Source organism: Protopterus annectens, chromosome 14.part0 (assembly GCF_019279795.1).
Source record: "Protopterus annectens isolate FY-2018-M chromosome 14.part0, PAN1.0, whole genome shotgun sequence".
NCBI lineage: Eukaryota > Metazoa > Chordata > Ceratodontiformes > Protopteridae > Protopterus > Protopterus annectens.
In genome coordinates, this window is record NC_056748.1 from 26,960,845 (window position 1) to 26,981,159 (window position 20,315).

The following is a 20,315-nucleotide window of genomic DNA, read 5'->3' on the forward strand; positions in this document are numbered from 1 at the left end:
AATCTCATGCCTGCTTCTCGACATTCCCTGAAGAGTGGAATAAATGTTCTCCTATTCTGACTGGTGTACAATGGGTAATCATTCTCCACAAACTCTCTGCTGTCTCACACTTAGTACTCCGTCCTTCTGCCACAATTTTGTCAGAATGACATCCTTTTGCTGGTAGGATTGCATCTTTACTATTAAAGGTCTATGTTGCTTTCTCACAGACAGGCTTGGAGCATACATATGATGTGCCCTTTCAACTAACATCTTCTGTGGAATACCAGTTCAGATGCTTATTTGTGCTTCCATAAAATGCAGTCTGTTCCTTTCAGCTTCTCTGGTACAGCTGAAAATCTCAGGTTTTCACTACATGCTCTGTCCTCTAATTCTGTTATTTTTTGAAGCATCCCTTCTTGAGCAGTCTCATATTCAGCCAGCCTTTTCTTCATTTCATCCTCTGATTTTTGCAGTTTTACCACCTCATTTGATTATCTGTTTAAAGCTTCTTCTACTGTTTTCCAGCCTTTTGCTGTTTGACTTTATATACTCTATCAGTGTTTCGTTTCTTTTAACATGGTCTATATGCAGTTGTCTTATACTTTCTTCTAGGTTACTGAAAGTCATGTCTCAAGGTTGCACTGCTTTTTGTTTAACAGCTGCAATACTTTTCTCAGTCTGTTTTTTTTTTGTTGCTTACCTTTTGTAACAGTTTTTCTTTCAGGTCTTCTGTATTTCTTTTTTCCCGGCATCCAGGCAATGCATCTACTAGCCAGTTACTGAAATTTACCCAGAAACAAAGTATACTGGCCTTCTCTACTGAGTTTTGATTTCACTGTGGTTACTCAGTGTGCAGCCATCTTTGAAGCCAGTTTGTTATTTCTTTCTTGGTGAATCTTAGGAAGAAGACAGGATGGTTGATATACTGATTAAGTGATGATTCAAAAGCTACCTTAGAGAGAAAAGAAGGATTAGGTCTTAAAGTCTGTCCCTATGGAGGATCCAATGAGGTTTCAGGAAAGACATGTAGTTGTGATACCCTCTTAGTAGAGATGACAACTGTCAAAAACAAGGTCTTCCCAAGCCAGGTATTTCAAGGCAACCATAGCTGCACATTCAAAAGGGGGTTTGGGTTAAGGCCTAAAAAAGAACTGATAATATCCCAAGGAAAGAGAGGATTTCTAAGGGGAGGCAGAAGTAAGATATCCCTAAGGAAGGACACAGAATCTACAGGGAAGTAATGGGCAACTGATTCTCCGCATTGTGAAAGCTGGAAAAGACTGCTAGTTGGACCTTGATAGTAGAGTAGATGCCCCCATTGGGGAGCAGAAAAGCCATGAAGTCTTAGATCTCATGGATAGGGGCTGAAAAGGGATCCAAGTTTCTACTGGAAGCCAAGACTGAAAATGTCTTCTATTTAGTTTTATAAACCTTCCTGGTAGAAAATTTCTGTGCAGAAGTCAAAATGTGAATGACTTGGGAAGAAGGCCTGGATTGCCTAGCCATCATAGGAACTGAAAAAATCATGCAATCAACTTGAGGGACTTAAAGGTCTGGGTGAGGCATCCTGGACAGGTGAGAGAAGATCTGCGGCAGCGTCCATCACCTAAGGGGGTTGAACCAGATGACTCCACAGGAAGGGAAGCCACAACTGGTGAGGCCAAAAGGGAGCAATGAGGATCACTGTAACCTTCCTCAACAATGCTTTCTACAGAAACTTCAGGATGAAAAGACTGGGGGGACATAGAGGAGATCAGAGGGTGGAGAGACAAGTACTATTCAGGGCATCCCTCAATGACTCCCTCCTGAGGGATTATGGCAAATTAGCTGCTGCATTTGGTGTTGGTGGGGGAGGCAAAAATCACAGTATGGTTGGCCTCAGTGGCTGAAAATCTGATCCACCACTGTCAGGTTGCAGTACCATTTATGACCGAGGAGGACAGGCATGCTCAACCTATCCACTAGACCAGTGGACTTCCACAGTATGACCTCAGTTATCAGAAAGTAGTGGGAAGACATTGCCCATTGCCAAATCCTCATGGCCTCTCAACATAACAGATAAGATTGCGTTCCTCCCCATTTGCTGATGTATCATACTGCTGACATACTGTTTAACTGGATGGAGATAACACCCCTGGGAAGGGAGTCCTGGAAAGCAGGCAATGCTAGGATAACTACCCTCAACACCAGGGTGTTGCTGTAAAGACTGGCCTCTGAGGTAGACCAAGTGCCTTAGACCATCTTCTCAAAGAAATGCCCCCCAACCTAGTTGGGAAGTGTCCACAGTCATTACAGCCCAGGGAGAAGGAAGCACAAAAGGCGGACCCTGACATACTATCACAGATTCTATCCACCACTAAATATGAATTTTGCAAATCTTTGACAGCAAGAGACTGGTAAATTTACAGGCTGATTTTTCATTGACCACTGTAATGATGCAGTCCATTGGAGCACCCTTACATAAAATCTGGCAAGGGGAACTAAGGTTATAATAGCTGTCAATGAGCTGAGAAGATGAAAAAAAATCAATTGTGCTGGTGGTTTTTGATGGAAAAATACTGCCCCCAGGCTTTGGTATCACCTAAGGATCCCAAAAATGTATCCAGTTTGCATGGGATAAGTTCAACCATATCCACTTCCCTCCATGCCCACTTAGAGATCATGTTGACCCTTCTCATCCATGGGAGGGCCACCCAAGTAGTAGACAGGCCTGCCCCAAAAGCCTTGGGAAATCTTGACTTGACTATTTGTAATTTTGTGTCCAAATGTGCTTCAATGAACTCTTATGGTCTGAACAGGATGAAGTTTGGACTTGGCCGTGTTCAGTTATCTCTAGTTGTGACTGAAGCTACAGCAAGGAATCCCTGGCTCAGAGAAGTTGTTTCCTGGTGAGAAGATTATGAGACATTTGTCCAAGTATGGGAACACTCAGAACACCCAAATTCTGAGATGAATTGCACCCACTGCCATACACTTGGTATGTGTGTGTGTGTGTGTGGGGGGGGTCTGTGGTGAGAACAAAGGGCAGGACTCTGAAATGGAAGTGACCGTCTTCCAGCCAGAAGTAGAGAAACCTTCTGGAGCAACCACTGCCACACTGAAAACTTTAGCGTAAACCTTCTTTATTCACCTCTTTCGTCAGCAAGATTTCATCAGAAATTCAAAAACCATAAAATCTGAGACCTCATATAAATACCCTATGCATTAATTAACAATAATTGCATCATTCCAGAGTCAATTAAACAATCAATTGTATATACTAGAAACAAAAATAAACACATTTAAAATAAAATAAAACGCATTAATAAAGCCTGGACTAGGTGGCGAACTACTAAAAGCACATCTGATCAACAAACATTTAGACAATTTAGAAACGCAACTAAAACATCTATACTCCTAGACAAAAAAAGTTTCTTTAAAATGCAGCAAACACACCAAAATAACCCACAACAATTCTGGGCTAGTATCACAAACTCCTATACCCAGGACATTCTACTACACCAACCCCTATAGGAGCTAATCATGAGACTCCCCTCCAAATTGCAAATGACCTTAACTCCTTCTTCAGAGAAGCCATTCAATCCCTAGCTAGTAAGCTAACCCCTGACACTTCTAGCCTCCCTATCCCTATGACAAGCACACTTCCTACCTTCATACTACAACCCATCTCTACTAATTTCATTTTTAAACTCCTAGCTAAACTTAAGCCTTGTACCCCTTCAGCGGACGAGATTCCAGCTGAATATCTGCAAAAAGCAGCTAAAGAATTAGCTTATCCTGCTTCCATCCTGATAAATAGAACTATTAAGGAAGGATCCATCCCTACCATATGGAAAATCTCACACATCATCCTCCTACACAAAGGTGGGAATTCCAAAGACTATTCAAACTATCGGCCCATAGCCCTTCTATCCCCCTTAACAAAAAAAATGGAAAAATGCATCCATCAGCTAATAGGCCATCTCACTCAACATAACATACTAGCTAAAACCCAATATGGGTTTAGGCCATGCCGTAGTACCACTACTGCCCTTCTATCCTTTACTGACACCATTAATAAATGCCGCAACAATATACTCTCGTCAGCTATATTTATTGATCTTTCTAAGGCTTTTGATATGGTAAATCACACCTTGCTTATATATCTACTCAAATCACTTTCCCTAGATTCTCTATCAATGAAATGGTTCACTTCCTACCTGAGCAACAGACAACAGGCTGTGCTTTGGGAGGATAATCCATCATCTCACCTGCCAGTTACACTGGGTGCACACCCCAGGGCTCCATTCTAGGTCCCCTCTTATTCTCAATTTTTATTAATGATCTCCACTTAGCTATTCCCAATGCAACTTGTATACAACATGCAGATGATTCTACTTTAATCTGTACAGCTAAATCTGCAGCTGAACTTCAATCCCAAACCTAGAAGGTTTTTAACATAGTTGAGACATGGCTCATGAAGCGCTGCCTCCTTTTGAATCATAAAAAAAAAAAGCTCCTCCTCTTTAATCCCATTCGCAGGTCAACACCTATAGACTTCTCAGTCATCTCTAACAATGGCACCCTCATATCACCAGACTCTACCACCAAACTCCTAGGGATCACAATAGATAACAACCTTAACTTTGATACCCATATTAATAACATTATAAAATCAGTTAGAAAAATGAGCTCCCTGTACAGAATCAAACCCTTTCTAACACCAATAGCAAGAACTACCATTGCCCACTCCTATCTAATCTCTAGTCTTCTCTATGCTTCACCTATCTATACCAACCTATCCAAATCTGCTCAAACTAGCTATCTCCTATAACAACATTGCTAGATTTGCCACTGGTAAACCCTTTAGAACCCATCACTGTCATAACATCAAGCACCTTGGGTGGCTTGAACTACAGAATCTGCTTCAACTCAACCAACTTACTATTGCTCATAAGATCTTTAACCAGCCTAGCAATACTCCAATACTCTTAGGCCTTATAACCCCTTATAGAAATCTTAATGTCATGTGTTAATCAAATAAACTCCAAATTAAAATTAGTAAGTCTAACAACATGGCAGGAGACTCTCTGTTCTCAAATGCAATTGGGAAAAAATGGAACCTTCTACCTAGTGAACTTACATCCCTGCCTTCCTTACCACTCTTTAAACAAAAACAAAATGTTCCTGAAAATACATTGGCTATGCCCTTGTACCCTGACTAATCAATAATTACTACTGCTACGAACATCTCTTTTCAAACTCTACTCTCACTCAGTAAATAAATGTCCTGTACTGCAACATGAAAGCATTTATGCAGCAATGGAATACTGTATTAACTTCTGGTGTATATAAATATTTAGCTCAATATACTGTAAATAGTTTTAGGAAATGTGTACATATATTCATCTATGTCTATTTTTATGTAACAAAATTATCTTACTTGATATGTCTTGGAGCTTTTCTCCCCGGGCCTCTACTGAAAATGGACATGTATCCAGTTGGACTAGCCCGGTCAACAAATGTAAAATAAAATAAATAAATACATTTAAAATACATACTAGATTATTTATTTATTGACTTTTTTACATACACCATACAGTCCTTTAAAAAAATTGATATTAATGGCATCATTTAATCCAGGAAATGTGTCAGCTCTTAGATTTATTTGCCATTTCGTCTCTCTTTGTTCCAAATAATTTTTGAAACTTCCCCCTCCCAAACTCAGCTGATTGTTCCAAAACTGAAAATAAAAATTTTCTGAAACCACTGCATTCAACACTGCACCTATAAAAGGCATTTTACTGTCTTTTTTCTTAATACTATTCATATGTTCTCTAATTCTGATATACAGAAATCTAGTAGTCATGCCAACATAACATTTTGGCACTTGCTACAGACTGCAATATAAACCACTCCTGGCTTTTGCATGAGAAATATCTAGTAACTGGAATAGTATATGAAATGTGTGGTAATTCTATGAATGGTCCTTCCAAGATGCATCTACACACATACTACATCCGTAACACTTGTGCATGCCATGTACTTTGCTAATAGATTTTGTATCAATAGAAAAAGAATCTCTACCCTTCTCTAACAAGGTTTTTAAATTACAATCACTTCTATACATAAAACTGGGCTTGGTACCCACACTTTTCAACAGCTCATGATTGCCTTCCACAATTTTCCAGTTTCCTGGAATTTTTTGGAAAGTGTGAAAGGGTTTAGTGAGAAAGTGGCGTTTGACCCTGACAGACATATGTTTACCTTGGACGTTGTTTCATTATACACTTGTATACCTCATGATACAGGTATCGAATATGTCAGAGCTTATTTAAGCCAATATACCAACTATGACAATTCTTGTATTAATTTCCGTTGTAATTTGTTAAAAATTATTTTGAACAACCATTACTTCCTGTTCAATAACAAGTATTATAAACAGGTCCAAGGTATAGCCATGGGGTCTCCTGTAGCCCCCTCATTTGCCAACATAGTCATGGGATGGTGGGAGCATGAGATTCTAAGAGCTTTCAATAGTACTTTTCGAGTGTTATATTATAAAAGGTTCATAGACTATTTGGTTTTCATTATACAGGGGGAACGCAAAGAAGTTGAATCATTCACTGGACAACTAAATTCTAGTTCATCCTTCCTAAAATTTACAGATGGTGATATAGGTACATCCATTAACTATTTAGATGTCCAGATAAAATGGGACAATATTAACAATAAATTTGTCAGTAACATTCACAGGAAAAGAACTTATGAATAGTTATTTACATTATTCTAGTCAACATCCTAAATTTATAAAAAATAATATCACAAAAGGGCAATTCATTAGAGCCAGTAGAATGACCAGCGAGGATCATTCTCTGGCTGATGAATCCAAGTATATTAAAAAACGTTTTATAGATAGAGGTTATGAAAAATTATTAAATGAACAAATTCAGTATGTATGGAATACAAGAGAGGACTGGTATCCGCCCATTTTAAAAAAAGCCCTTGAACTTATTCCAAGTGTGAATAAAAAAGCATTATTGAATGAGACATTTGAGTTTTGGCATGTCCATGACAACTGATGGGAGTGTCATCAAAAATGTGACTCTAAGAAACTGGAAAAATGTGGAAGGCAATCATGAGCTGTTGAAAAGTGTGGGTACCAAGCCCAGTTTTGTGTATAGAAATGATTGTAATCTAAAAACCTTGTTAGAGAAGGGTAGGGATTCTGTTTTTATTGTTATAAAATTTATTAGCAAAGTATATGACATGCAAGTGTTACGGGCGTAGTATGTATAGATACATCTTGGAAGGACCAATCATAGAATTACCACACGTTTCATACACTATTCCAGTTACTGTATATTTCTCATGCAAAAGCCAGGGAGTACTTTATATTGCAGTCTGTAGCAAGTGCCAAAAATGTTATGTTGGTGTGACGACCATGCCCTGGGCCCAGCAATCAAGGAGCCTCAATCCTCACCACTATCACCAGGGAGTTAGTCTCCTAGAAGAGAGGAAAGGATAACTAATACACACAGTAAAGTACAATTTCCCTTAAGTGCACACAGAGATCACAGTCAGTCTGGGGCTGGTTGCTCCCTTGCTCACCAGGTCCCCAATAAGACTCCCCACTGGCACAGCTATAGGGTCCAGGTCTCAGCCTACCTGGGCAAGCTAAAACCTCCAGTATCCTCTCTGTCCAACCAGTGCTTCATGTCCCTGCCCAGGTAGCTGACACAACACAAACACACTTTGAGATAAGTATTTATACAACTTCACAGACACTCCTGGGAAAGGCTGACACAGATTCTCCAGCTGTGCCCCTTTACCCAGATATACGGTAGTAATTACTGCCACCACCCAACTAATATCAGCTACTAAAAGGCCCTTAAAAGGATGTCCAATTATTACTGTGCAATATTATAATCCAATGGTAGTATGACTAACAGTCAAGGCTTACTTTAGAGTGGCCTATTACAATAACCTCTATAAATATGCAAAGTACTCTAGAGCTTATCTCTACACAAACCAGCCACAGGTAGATGGTTTAAAAATATTTAATAATAAATAATTAAAACAGAAGACAAAACTACTACACCACAGAGATGTCTAAGAGTTCACAGATCACACAGAAATTTAAAATAATGGGTCTATATTAGAACATCGAAGTTTCAGAACTTCGAATGTTCTAATATCGACCCCTATTAAGCAAAAACTGATAACATCGAAAATTCAGAACAGCGAATTTTTTCCTAGAGAAAAAAATTGCTGTTCCAAAACACGTGCACACAACACAAACACACCAATCAGCAATCCACACTATCGCACACACACCTCACCCACCCTAACCCTAACTCACCTACCCCGCCCTAACTCTCACGTCCACACTTTCGCACACTACCTGACCCGTGTCCTAACCCTAACTCACCTAACCCGCCCTAACCCTCACGTCCACACAATCGGACACTTACTTGAACCCGACCCATAACTGTCCACCACAGTGCTGAAAATAGCAAAAGAATTTGGGTTTCTGTAACTTTGCTATTTTCAGCTTTCGCTGAATAGGGGTCGATATTAGAACATTCGAAGTTCTGAAACTTCGATGTTCTAATATAGACCCAAAATAATACAGTAGGACAGATCTGATTTAAAAGAAAAATACCCAATTAATCTTTACTAGCTTTAACTATTCCTACAAGAAATCACAGTGCTAAAACTTACATGTGAGCATAAGGCAGAGTGCTGAGTTAGATGTCCAAAGTCAAAATGCTTCCAGTCTCTTGTGAGAAATAGTATTTAAACATTACTAACAAACATGTCTCTAAGGCCCTCCCAAATTACATCATTTTTGACACTTGGGTTTTCCCAGGCAAACAAACTGCATTATTTAGCAATCTAACACCTGCTCAGAAACTTACAACAACAGAAGACATTTCACATGTATATTCTAACAGAAACTAGAGCAATAAAGCACATTCCACATCTAAATTCTGGTCATAAACTTCAGCCTTAAAACAATGGGCATGAAACCTTCATCCAGACACCCTGGAGCCGAATTCTAACATGAAAGGGTCACAACATGATTCACTGGGTCAGTAGAGTGCAATGTTGTCACATATTTTGCAGTTCCACATTTCACAATATTCTTTTACACTCAAGAAAACATGCCTGTATTTTACATTTATTTACAAATGCCAGAATTATATATCAAATTTTATTTGACTAGGCTGGCAGCCTTCACCCATCTTTCCCCAATGGTCACAGTTGGCATGACTACTAGATTTCTATATAACAGAAAGAGAACATATGAACAGTATTAAGAAAAAAAGACAGGAAAAATGTCCTTTATAGGCACAGTGTTGAATGCAGTGGTTTCAAAAAATTTTTATTTTCAGTTTTGGAACAGGGTCAACTGAGTTTGAGAAGGGGAAGTTTCAAAAATTATTTGGAACAAAGACGAAATGGCAAATAAATCTAAAAGCTGACATTTCCTGGATTAAATGATGCCATTAATATCAAATGTTTTTTAAAGGACTGTAGGGTGCATGTAAAAAGTCATTAAATAAATAATCTAATATGCATTTTAAATGTGTTTTATTTTAAATAGGTTTCTTTTTGTTTCTAGTATATACAATTGATTGTTTGACTATCTGGAATGATGTAATTATGGTTAATTGATGCATAGGGTATTTATATGAGGTCTCAGATTTTATGGTTTTTGTATTTCTGATGGTCTTGCTGATGAAAGCGGTGATTAAAGGAGGTTTACAGTCAAGTTTATGCTTTCTCTTTTGTGCGTTTTCAGTGTGGCAGTGGTTGCTTTTTATTTTTATTAGTTTTACTTGGACCACACAAGTTTCGTTATAAACCTTCTGGAGTGTTGCATCCATCCTTACATGATAATACGAGTACTGAAGGTTTATTGAACACAACCAGTCACCCTTTCTCAATGGTAAAATGGACTGTACAGTGACTATCTGAAATTAGACAAACTAGTTCAAATGACAGAGGTCCAAAACTAGCCTGACGTCCCAGTTTTAAATTGACACCAAAAAGAACCATGAGTAGACTCTGGTTCCTTGCTGGTCTGGTGAGACCTCCTGGATGACTTGATTGTCCAGCAGTTTTTTTTCTTGTGCTGCTGCCTTTAATTGAGAGGATGGAACATTGAGAAGTTTTCTTGAGTGGGGGAGGGGGAGAAAAGGGATGGAATAAGCTCTGGTAATTATCCTCTGCATCTAAACATCTTGAGTGATGGACATTCAGGCCACAGGGTGGAAGGATAAACACCCCCCCCCCCCGACTGCCTCCAGAGTGTGCTCTTGCCAGACAGGGGGACCCTGAAAGCCTTGGTTTTGTGGACCACCTCTGCCTCAGAGGCAACATCCACCATTTAAGTTCTATCACCAGAAATGTCAGGGGGAGGAGAAGTCATGAGCAAAACCTTGCAACTTGCGGAACCACAGTTTCTTCCCTCCCTTCTGGTTTCAACATAAGGTCCTTTGGACAGTAGAAATCCAGATTCCTACAGCAGACATGGTTTTGCTAACTTGCTCACTGCTATATAGCATTTCATTTACCTTTAGCCCAGACAGGGTAGTGCCATCATAGGCTGGCAATAAAAGACATCTTAAAAGTGCCCTGCAAATCTGCACAGGCACCTCCGGGCATGCTAACAGTTATGCCAGTGCACACACCTTGGAAACAGCCCTCGGTCACATTGGAACTGAGGAGCACAGGCACATTCTACAGGGACTGAAGCGTGGCCATCTGCATGTAGGCAGACATCTCCTCCACAGAGAGGCACCCTGAAAGGAATTTGGTAAGCTCTTTGTTCAAATCCCTCTGGAAGCAAATGTGTGCCAAACAGTTCATGGCCCTAAGTGGAAAGCTCGATGAAGCATAAAGTCACTTCTGAAATCTGTCCAGTACCCTAGACTGTTAGTGGGATAGACAATGGAGCTTTCTTCAGCAAGCTCCTGTTTGGTGGTCACTGTCACCACTATGAAATCAACATCAGGACCCTTGCTTAAATAAGTGCAATCCTTAGGAGATATTAAAAATGCATCTGGTTTCAATGGGATAGGTTTGGCCACATCAGGTTACTTCCATGCTATAAAAATGATCTAGTCAATCCATCACACCAGTGGGAGGGACCAAACAAGTAGACAGCATGGCCCCAAAAGCCACAGGAAATACTGACTCCTCCTTCAAGGTGACTTTGGAGATGCATCCCCTTTTCTGTATAAGCAGTTCCAGGATTTCGCCGAACAAGATATCCTCCAGGGAGGATCTGTGAGACCCCTCCCTCTTACTTGAAGTCAGCTTCTTTGAAGACTCCTGAGGAGAGTTGATGTGTCTCCTTTTGCACAAATGCTTCCTCTGAACCTCTTCAGTGAGGTGATGTGGGAAGGAGTTGGAACTGAAAGAGGATTCCTCAATGTGGGCAGTCTCAAGGCTTTGGGGGGAGCACCTATACTGACAGGATATAAAGTGAAGGATCAAGATGCTGGGGACTCCTGTAGAGGAGGGATGGATCTAACCAGGAAAAGAAAGTCCACTCCCTAAAAAAAAGCGGGCACCCTCTCAAAAGCTTTGGGGGCAGAAGTCAAGACAGGACCTGAATCCTCTTCAGTTGGAAAAGCAGCTCCTAAAAGAGACTGGTCTCTGAAACCTGTTCGACTCTACTCTGAAGCAAATGATGCAGTAGAGCTACCTAGTGTCGAGGCTCCAAAAGCTTCAGAGTTGAGCCAGCTCCTCCCCTCTCAGCATCTGATGCCCACACCTTGGCTCAGAGGTCCAGTGTCTGCACTATTTGTAGTTGATAGGAAAAAAGAGAGAGTCAGAGTCGCCAAAGATCAGGCTGTCAGATTCAACATGAACAAACCCATCAGAGACACGGTTGAAGCTGCCAAAGACCAGGTCTTCAGATTCAAAGTGGACAAACCCATGGGAAACACCCGGATCCAAAAACCCATGTCTGAAGGGCAGATCGGGAAAGGAATAATAATATGAAGGGATGGGCCCATGCCCACATCCCAGACAGTGATCAGAGCAGGGAGAACCCACACATGTACTTGGGATCGGAGGAACCTCCAAATCATTCTAACCACATCCACCTCAAAAAGGCTCTTGGAGGACTGAAGAGACTGCAAAGATGAAGCAGTGGAAGAGGGTCTGGTTGAGTGATGAAAGGGTCTTTACTGGAAGAAAGGGTGGAAGAGACTGGTTCCAGGGAAAAGCGAAAGAAAGGGTGCTGGATCCAATCAACACAGGATTTGATGCTGAAATCTGATCTCAAGTCTTAGGAAATTTTGGGTCCAGACCTAAACAGAATGAATGGTCTGGCAACCACTTTTTGGATCCCTTTGGTGTTTCTTTTTCCTTCTCTTTTTATGGCTTGTCTAGTCTCTTCTCACCAGTGATCTTGTCAGAAGACTTCCTGTCAGAAAAGGAGACATCAGAAGCAGCAGAGTGAGGAAGGGGAACTTCTGCAATGGCATGAAGATGACCCTTGATAAGTGACTTATTTCTCTTTCAGCCAATGCTTGAGAGCCAAAGGCAGCGCAAATACAGCACTGCTCATTAAGATAACCATCCCCCTAGACAGCAAATGCACTTGGTGCGTGCATCAGAATTAGTAATCGTATTGCCGCTGGCCACACATTTATTGAATACTGACAGTTTCTCAGCCAGGATGTCAAAACCTTGCACAAGTATCAAAACACAAAGGTAATAACTAGTGAATTATAACACGTACTATTCCTAATACAGTATAGCAAAGGACGAGAGAATGGCTAAATGTTAGGTCCAAAGGGGAACCCAAGGAAACAGGCACCAAAAAGGTGACGATTAAACATGAATTTTTTTTTCTAGAGTAACAGAGAGTTAAGAAAACTAGAAAAATATAGGTAGACGACGATAAAAACTCACAAATATTAAAGGTATCAAAAAAAAATCACAAGAAATATCTTTTACTTAGATGATCATGGAATTCACATCCGAAGCAAACAAGTAGCAAACAAGTTCTGAGGTAACTCTAGTTACAGAGGATTATAGGTAAGGGAAGGAACCTGAGCTTTGGATCTAAAGTTTAAGAGTGGCAGAAAAAAGATCCTAGCTGGATCTCATAACCAACCAGTAAAGAAATTGATGGAAGAGACAAAATCAGATCTTAAAGTTTCAACAACTAAGGCATCAAACACAAGAATTTTTCAACCATGTGTAGTAATGCTCAAGACTGAAACTATGAAAGCAGCATACACAAAGCACAGCACATTATGGCTTGACATATGCCAGCAGAAAGCCCTCATCCCAACTATGCTAAAATGAAATGCTGTTCACTGCAGTCACTCTTCAGTTTCACACAGCCTGGTCAAAAAGAGACAGAGAGGTAACTAGCAGATAGACATTGTTCTTAAGAGTTTAAAAGAAAGTCTGAAGGAAAACAACAAAACGTCAGCACACTGCAAATGGAAGTTTTTTTTAATTTGTGAAGTGTTCCACTTTAAACAATTAAGCATGGCAGTTAAGGTGGCACAGCAGCTGAAAATAAGGTTTACATTCTTAAGCACATTAACGACATTTAATTTCTGTAGCAGATTTTACAAACCTGCAGAAGCTGCATGGCAACTTCATAGACATCTCTCGAAGAATCAGCTGCTTTGAAAAGTATCAGATTTAGAAGGGTCACAGTGTCACACTGATAATCCCTAGAAGAAAGGAGACGGGATTTTAATTAGTATAATAACTTGTAAATCAGTGGTAACATCTATTGAATACAACATACCACATTCACCATATACTCTCGTTTGCTACATGAAATCTCTCTTCTTCCAGTAATGTAAATTGGAGTGTAAAATAAAACTACAGAAATGTTTTTGAATTTTAGAATTATTTTCCACCTGCAGAAATCCATAGCTGCATGGACATACAGGTCGAACAACAGTTGGCTACATAATCAAATACAACTACACTGATAACTAACCTTCAAGACCATCAAGTCCTTGCATGTTGAACATCCTATTGTCAAGTTAATAAACCTCCAGAAAAGCCGCTCACAGGGGATGCATGCCCCGCTCCCAACCAAGTGAGGCTCACTGTTGCCCACAAACCGTTCAGTGTCATCAAGGGAACATCCACAAGAGGCAGATTCAACAATCTGTCTGATCGGCAATTAAATAGAACAGTGACACTGAACATGTGGTTAATCACAGTCTTTACTCAAATTTTTAGAAGAAATGTAAACTACATGACATGCAATTTCTTGTAACAAGCCTGTTAGATTTTTAAAGATATAACCCATACCTTACAATGTCTTCTTGTCCATGTAAGTTATTTCTTAGAAAAGTTTTTCTCAAATGGGAATGGTGAATGTCACGCACAACTTGCTGAGTGAGACAAAACTGAGGAGGTATGAAGCTATGATACCCTGTCCTCTTCAGCAGAACCCGACCTTCAGATAAAGATTACATATGCACCTACCTTCTGAATGAGAAATGGACCATAAACAAACAATGCAACTATGAGATTATGACATTTTAATACAGCCACTCCAGCCCACTCTAGGGTTTTGTAAAATAGCTTTGCATGACCTACAACTTCCCCTTTTTCAAAACTAGATATCCACTTTACTTCCCATACTTTGGACTTATTCTCAAAAAAAAATATTTCAAGGGACTTGCAAAATGGCTGCACACTGATGAACATGTTAATATGAGCTCTCCCAGTGTGAAAACAGAAACTTAAAAAAAGGCCATTTGGTCAGTGGGTAGTTTTTACACTGCCTGGATATCAGCAAAGAAAAAAAACCGTCGAACCTCACAAAAATATCAAACAGAAAAGGAGTAGAGAAACGTTTGTCTGGGAAAACTCCTGCAGCTATCCAGCAAAAAGGAGTTCAAGTTTCAGCAATGGTATATGAGATGGTTTCCAGTAAATTAGAGAAACAAAAATCAAATCCTCTCAGAAGTGTTCAGAAAAAATTAAACAGTGAAGGAGTATATTAACTCAAAAGTCAAAATGCTATAAAAGATACAAGACATACCTTAACTAACTAATCAGATGAACTGATAAAACTGCAAAATTCACAGGGTGAAATGAAGAGAAGACTGGCTGAACATGATACTGCCGAGGAAGAGCGGTCTTAAAAAAATACAGTTAAAAGGCAGCATACACAGAGAAAACCTGAGATTTTATATTGTACAAGAAAACCTGTGAGGAACAGACTATTCATTTTATGAAAGTAAAAAATAAACCACTAGGTTTGTGTCCCACAGCAGGATTTGTTAACTGAAAGGACATATGCTTCAAACCTGGCCATGAGAAAGCAGCCATAACCTATATTAGTAAAGATGCAATCATTAAGCAAACCACTGAAGGTAAAAATCCAAAGCACGAACAGCAGAGCATTCCCAAAGAAAAAACAAAGGCAGATGTAGGAGCAAATAAATTTAATGCAGACCAGAATTAAGCGCTTTTGTAAACAAGTTACTTCATCAGAATCAAATTGTTAAAAGAACACACCATCCTTTTATACCCCTCCCCAGTATCACATGATACATCATTACCTCTAATAAAAACTCTTAAAGCACCAATACACACTAAATGTTAAAACAAACTGAAACCATAAACTGAAAACAATCTCACACCGCAAAAACTCATAGTACATAATAAACTGAACCACAATGATGTCTAAACCTTGTAATGCATTTAAAATAAAAAAATGGTAATAATAATGTGGAATATGTCAAGAAACATTACACCACGTAAGACTTGAGTTTGGTTCAGTTTATTATGTACTATGAATTTTTGCAGTGTGTGATTATGTTTTCAATTTATGGTTTCAGTTTGTTTTAACATTTGGTGTGTACTGGTGCTTTAAGAGTTTTTATTAGAGGTAATGATGTAGCATGTGATAATGGGGAGGGGTATAAAAGGATGGTGTGTGCTTTTAGCAATTTAATTCTGATGAAGTAACTTGTTTATGAATGATGCAATCATGCCAACAGAAAGAGTTGCTTTTGATGAAACTGTGGCAAAAGAAAGTATTAAAAGTTTCTCCCAGCAATCAGGGAATGTCAAGAAGCAGGTGTGAGATTCAAGCTGTATTCAAAATATTTTTTTGTGGAGGATCAAAAAGCTTTTTTGATAAAAAAGACAGACTGAGGAGGAAAAGAAGTTTACCCAACAAAGAGTGAGCCAGCAAGCAGAAACATTTCTGCTTTTCATTCTTCTGACAGCAAAGCATAGAGAGAGACTTTGCCAGTGAAACATTTTTCCATTGCTTCAAATGGAAATGCTTGAGACACATGCAAGGAGCTTGCTAGAAAAATCAGAAGCACCTTTGACTTGAACCAGAGAATGATGTTGGGAGATGGAGATCATCAGGAAGACCACACCACTGAAATAAGTGAATAAATGGTAGAACATACACCGATCTCAGTGGATACGTGGCTGAGAAAAACTGGAATTATGTTGACTTTGTTAAAAGTGGTTGAACTGTAAAGCATATACCCCCACTTTATGCCAATAATGTTTAGAAGGGTATTGAAGGGAATGAAGTAACTAAGTAAAACAATCCTTGTTCTTACTAATACTTGCATAAAAATCATGAAGTAAACTGCATGTTTTATCATAAAGCAGCTTTGTATAGAGTGCAGTCAGGGATATTTTAAATGTGAAGAGGGGAGGTCTTATCAGTGACTGCTGAACATGTTTAAAGCAAGCACACACTTTTCCTTAATTGTATGCTTTACACTGTAACAAGAAAAGAAAGGATTGTCAGCAGCAATACAAAGTTATAATTTTGGGCTGCTGGGAGGGGGATGGATTGTTAAAGTATACTGACCTTACACACAGGATTTAGACAATTTCACTTGTTTTTAAAGGGGTGGATGCTTAGATTTATGTCTTTTCTTTAATACACAGACAATGGTCTTTTTGAGCAAATGGATTTGTAAAATAAGATAAAATGATGAAAGGCATGGAAATAAGATTCTTACATCTACAAAGTTATTAGCTTTTTTTCTACTACCAAATGTTCTCAGTGGGAGACAAAAAGTCTGCAAGGTGAAGACGGTTGGCCAGAGGAAGTCTGCGCATTTTGCTTTTAATTGGAAATTAGCTGACTGCAGGAGGAAGCAATTAATCCCGAGAGCTCTGGCCACTCTTTTTTGAAATAAAGGTAGAGTGGCAAGCACTTCAGTAAAAATAAATTCTGAAACTGTGAGAAATGAATGAGTAGTATTAGCCTCCTCAGCTGCCTTAATACTTTAATGCATTTGATAGAACAGTGTATAATTTATTTACTAAAAGACAGGTAAGAGCACCTTTTCTTACAGCTAAAAGTTAATGTTCACTGAAAGCATGCAGACATTACTTAACATCTGGGAATGGAAAAGAGACAACAAAAGAATGAGTAGCAATCAGTGTAAACAGAAATAACAGATCTAACATATCCTTTAGCAAGGATAACCTTAGTTCTAGAGTAGATAGTACATAAGAGTACAGCTAGCAATTTGAGGAACTACTTACTTAACTTGAGGGGTAAACCATTTGTTGAAAATTTACAGTTTTGTGTGTTGGTTCCAAGTTAAAAGGGAATGAGGCATTTTGAAAATATATTTAGTTTTTTGCTTGTGTTTCCACTGAAGTAAATGTCTTGAAAAATGTATCATAGATTCAAACAGAGATGAAAAGAAGCAACTGAATAAAAGATCAGTCTCACAAACATTAGCATGTGCCTACAGGCCAAAAGTTGGAAATACATATTCAAATTGTTGGTCACATATAATTGATGGGAGTAATAGCTTTCTATCTAATGGCTACTCTGTCCATATTACAATGGAATGTAAATAGCCTTATAGACAAAAAACACAAGAGTACTGAATTATATTAAGAAATAAAGAGTGCAAACAGCAATGCTGCAGGAGACATGTTTGGATAGAAATTAGCATGAGGAATTGAAATGAAAGGATTTCTAGACAGACATTCAGCAGAATACCAGGGACAAAGGAATTAGGAAGAGTAATACGGATTGCTAGAGAGACTCCTTTTAGTGACAGAAGGGGAAACATGACGAGAATATTTGGTAAGGAGGATGTGAATTCAGTAGCAGGAGCTCAGACAAAATGTACATGCTTTCCAAAGCAAAATAACTGGGCTACACTAGAAAGAAATATTTCACAGGAGCAGGGACATTTAACTGAACGCTTTGATATATATCCAATAGTTATTCCGGATTACACACTAATAAACTAAGATAAAGATGTAAGGTAATGAAGTGAAAATGAAACACGTGTTTTCCTATTTACCTATCAAAAAGAGAATAATTTAAGGAAAGAGCAGCTGACTTGTTAGGGAATACATACACTTCTTCAAAAGTGTTTGCTAGTTGGAGGAATAAAATGAAAATGGAATTTCAGAAACATGGTAGAAAGATATGATAAATAAATATAATTTTTTTAGAGGGGGTGATAAAGGTTAAAGCACTGTAGACTAAGTGGACTCTAATAGAACAAGAGGAGGAACAACTGCAGAATTCTAAAAAATAAAGGAGTATTTAGATAAAGTACAGTTTTGTACCTACCATAAATGTAGATGTCCGATAGGAATGCATCTGCAGTCCTTACAAATGGGTTGTCCTGTCGTCAGGCAGCCCTTCGGTCGGCCGGATTCCAAAGTCTGGGTCTGGCCTCAGCTGGTGTCGCACTTCACCCGACGTCATAGCTGCAGTTATTCGGGTATAAAGGCATCAGCCGACGCCATTTTCCTCAGTGTTTCTTGCCCCAGATGCCAGGTGCCCTCTTGGAAGGCTAAATTTGGATAAATGCCAATGATTCCAAATAGTAGAGAGCAAACACAAAAAATAAGCATGTATGTACATATATACAACAAATACACCATAACAGATTCCCCCAGCTAGCTATAAGATGGGCAAATACCCTAGGAGCACCACAGAGGGGAAGGCGGGTGGGTAATCCTGACTGCAGATGCATTCGGACATCTACATTTATGGTAGGTACAAAACTGTACTATGTCCTTCAAGGATGCATCTGCAGTCCTTACAAATGGGTAGAATACCATAGCCAAACTGGGGTAGGTGGACAAATAAAGTTATGGTGTAGTTAGGATCCCTTGCAAAACAGCAGTGGCAAAGCCTGCTCGGGATCTAGAGTATAAAGGTAAATTATAATGCTTGGCAAATGTATGCACGGAGCTCCAAGTAGCAGCTTCTAAAATGTCCTTGGTAGCCACTCCTCGTAAGAAGGCTGTGGTAGTGGCTGTTGCCCTTGTAGAGTGAGGCCTGATGTTCTCTGGAGTTTTCTTTCCATGGTAGGAGTAACAAAATCTAATGCAATTTCCTATCCACTTGGAGATTGTCTGTTTTGAAATTGCTTTTCCTTCCCTTCCTGTTGCATATGCTACCAGTAGCTAGTCAGTTTTTCTATTGCCCTTGGTCCTGTCCAGGTAATAGCGTAATTGTCTATGCACATCCAAGGTATGTAATAGTCTTTCTCCCCTGTTCTGTGGGTTAGGGAAGAATGTAGGTAGGTGGATAGCCTGATTTAAGGAAACTCTGGAAACAACCTTAGGCATAAAGGAAGGATTTGTTCTCATGGACACTCTATCTTGATGGAAGATCAGGAAGGGTTGTACTGCTATTAATGCCTGAAGTTCAGATACCCTTCTTGCTGAAGTGATTGCCAGCAGGAAAGCAGTCTTCCATGATAAGTATTGCAAATCTGATGTTGCTGCTGGTTCGAAAGGAGGAAGTGTCAATTTTTCTAACACAAAGTTCAAGTCCCATGCTGGTAATGGTGGCTTCCTAGGAGACTTTACATTTTTAATTCCTCTCAGAAACTGTCTTAGCAGAGGATGTGAGAAGACAGGAGGATCCAAGTCGTACTCTGCTGAAATAGCTGATGCATGAATCTTGATGGAGGAGTAGGACAGGCCTGTGTGGAAGAGCTCTGCCAAGTATTCCAGAATGTTGGCTATGTTTACCAGTGACACATCTTCTCCTTTTTCAGTACTCCAAATGAGATATCTTTTCCATTTTGCTGAGTATTTTTTTCTTGTTGAGGGTCTGCGAGCCTCAAGGATAATGTCTTTAACCCTTTGGGATAAATTTGGGTTAATTGGTCTTATGCAATGTTCCAGGCAGTCAGCTGCAGTTTTTTCAGGTTGGGATGCAGATTGTTGTAATTGCTCTGTGTTAACAGCAAGGGAACCAGGGGAAGTGGCCACATTTGTTCCCGAGACATGCTCCTCAGTAATGGGTACCAATGTTGCCTTGGCCAGTCTGGAGCTATCAGAATGATCCTTGGACGGTCCTCTTTGATCTTCAA

At 39.4% G+C, this 20,315-nt stretch overlaps 1 protein-coding gene across 1 annotated transcript in view; it reads right to left on the reverse strand.

Moving 5' to 3' along the window:
* The window catches only part of FRYL (FRY like transcription coactivator), a 3,917,685-nt gene that overhangs the window by 1,902,237 nt on the left and 1,995,133 nt on the right, over positions 1 to 20,315 (reverse strand). The window contains exon 30 of the mRNA XM_044055727.1: positions 13,577 to 13,676. Coding sequence (XP_043911662.1) covers positions 13,577 to 13,676 — 100 coding nt within the window. The remainder of the gene's footprint in view (positions 1 to 13,576; positions 13,677 to 20,315) is intronic.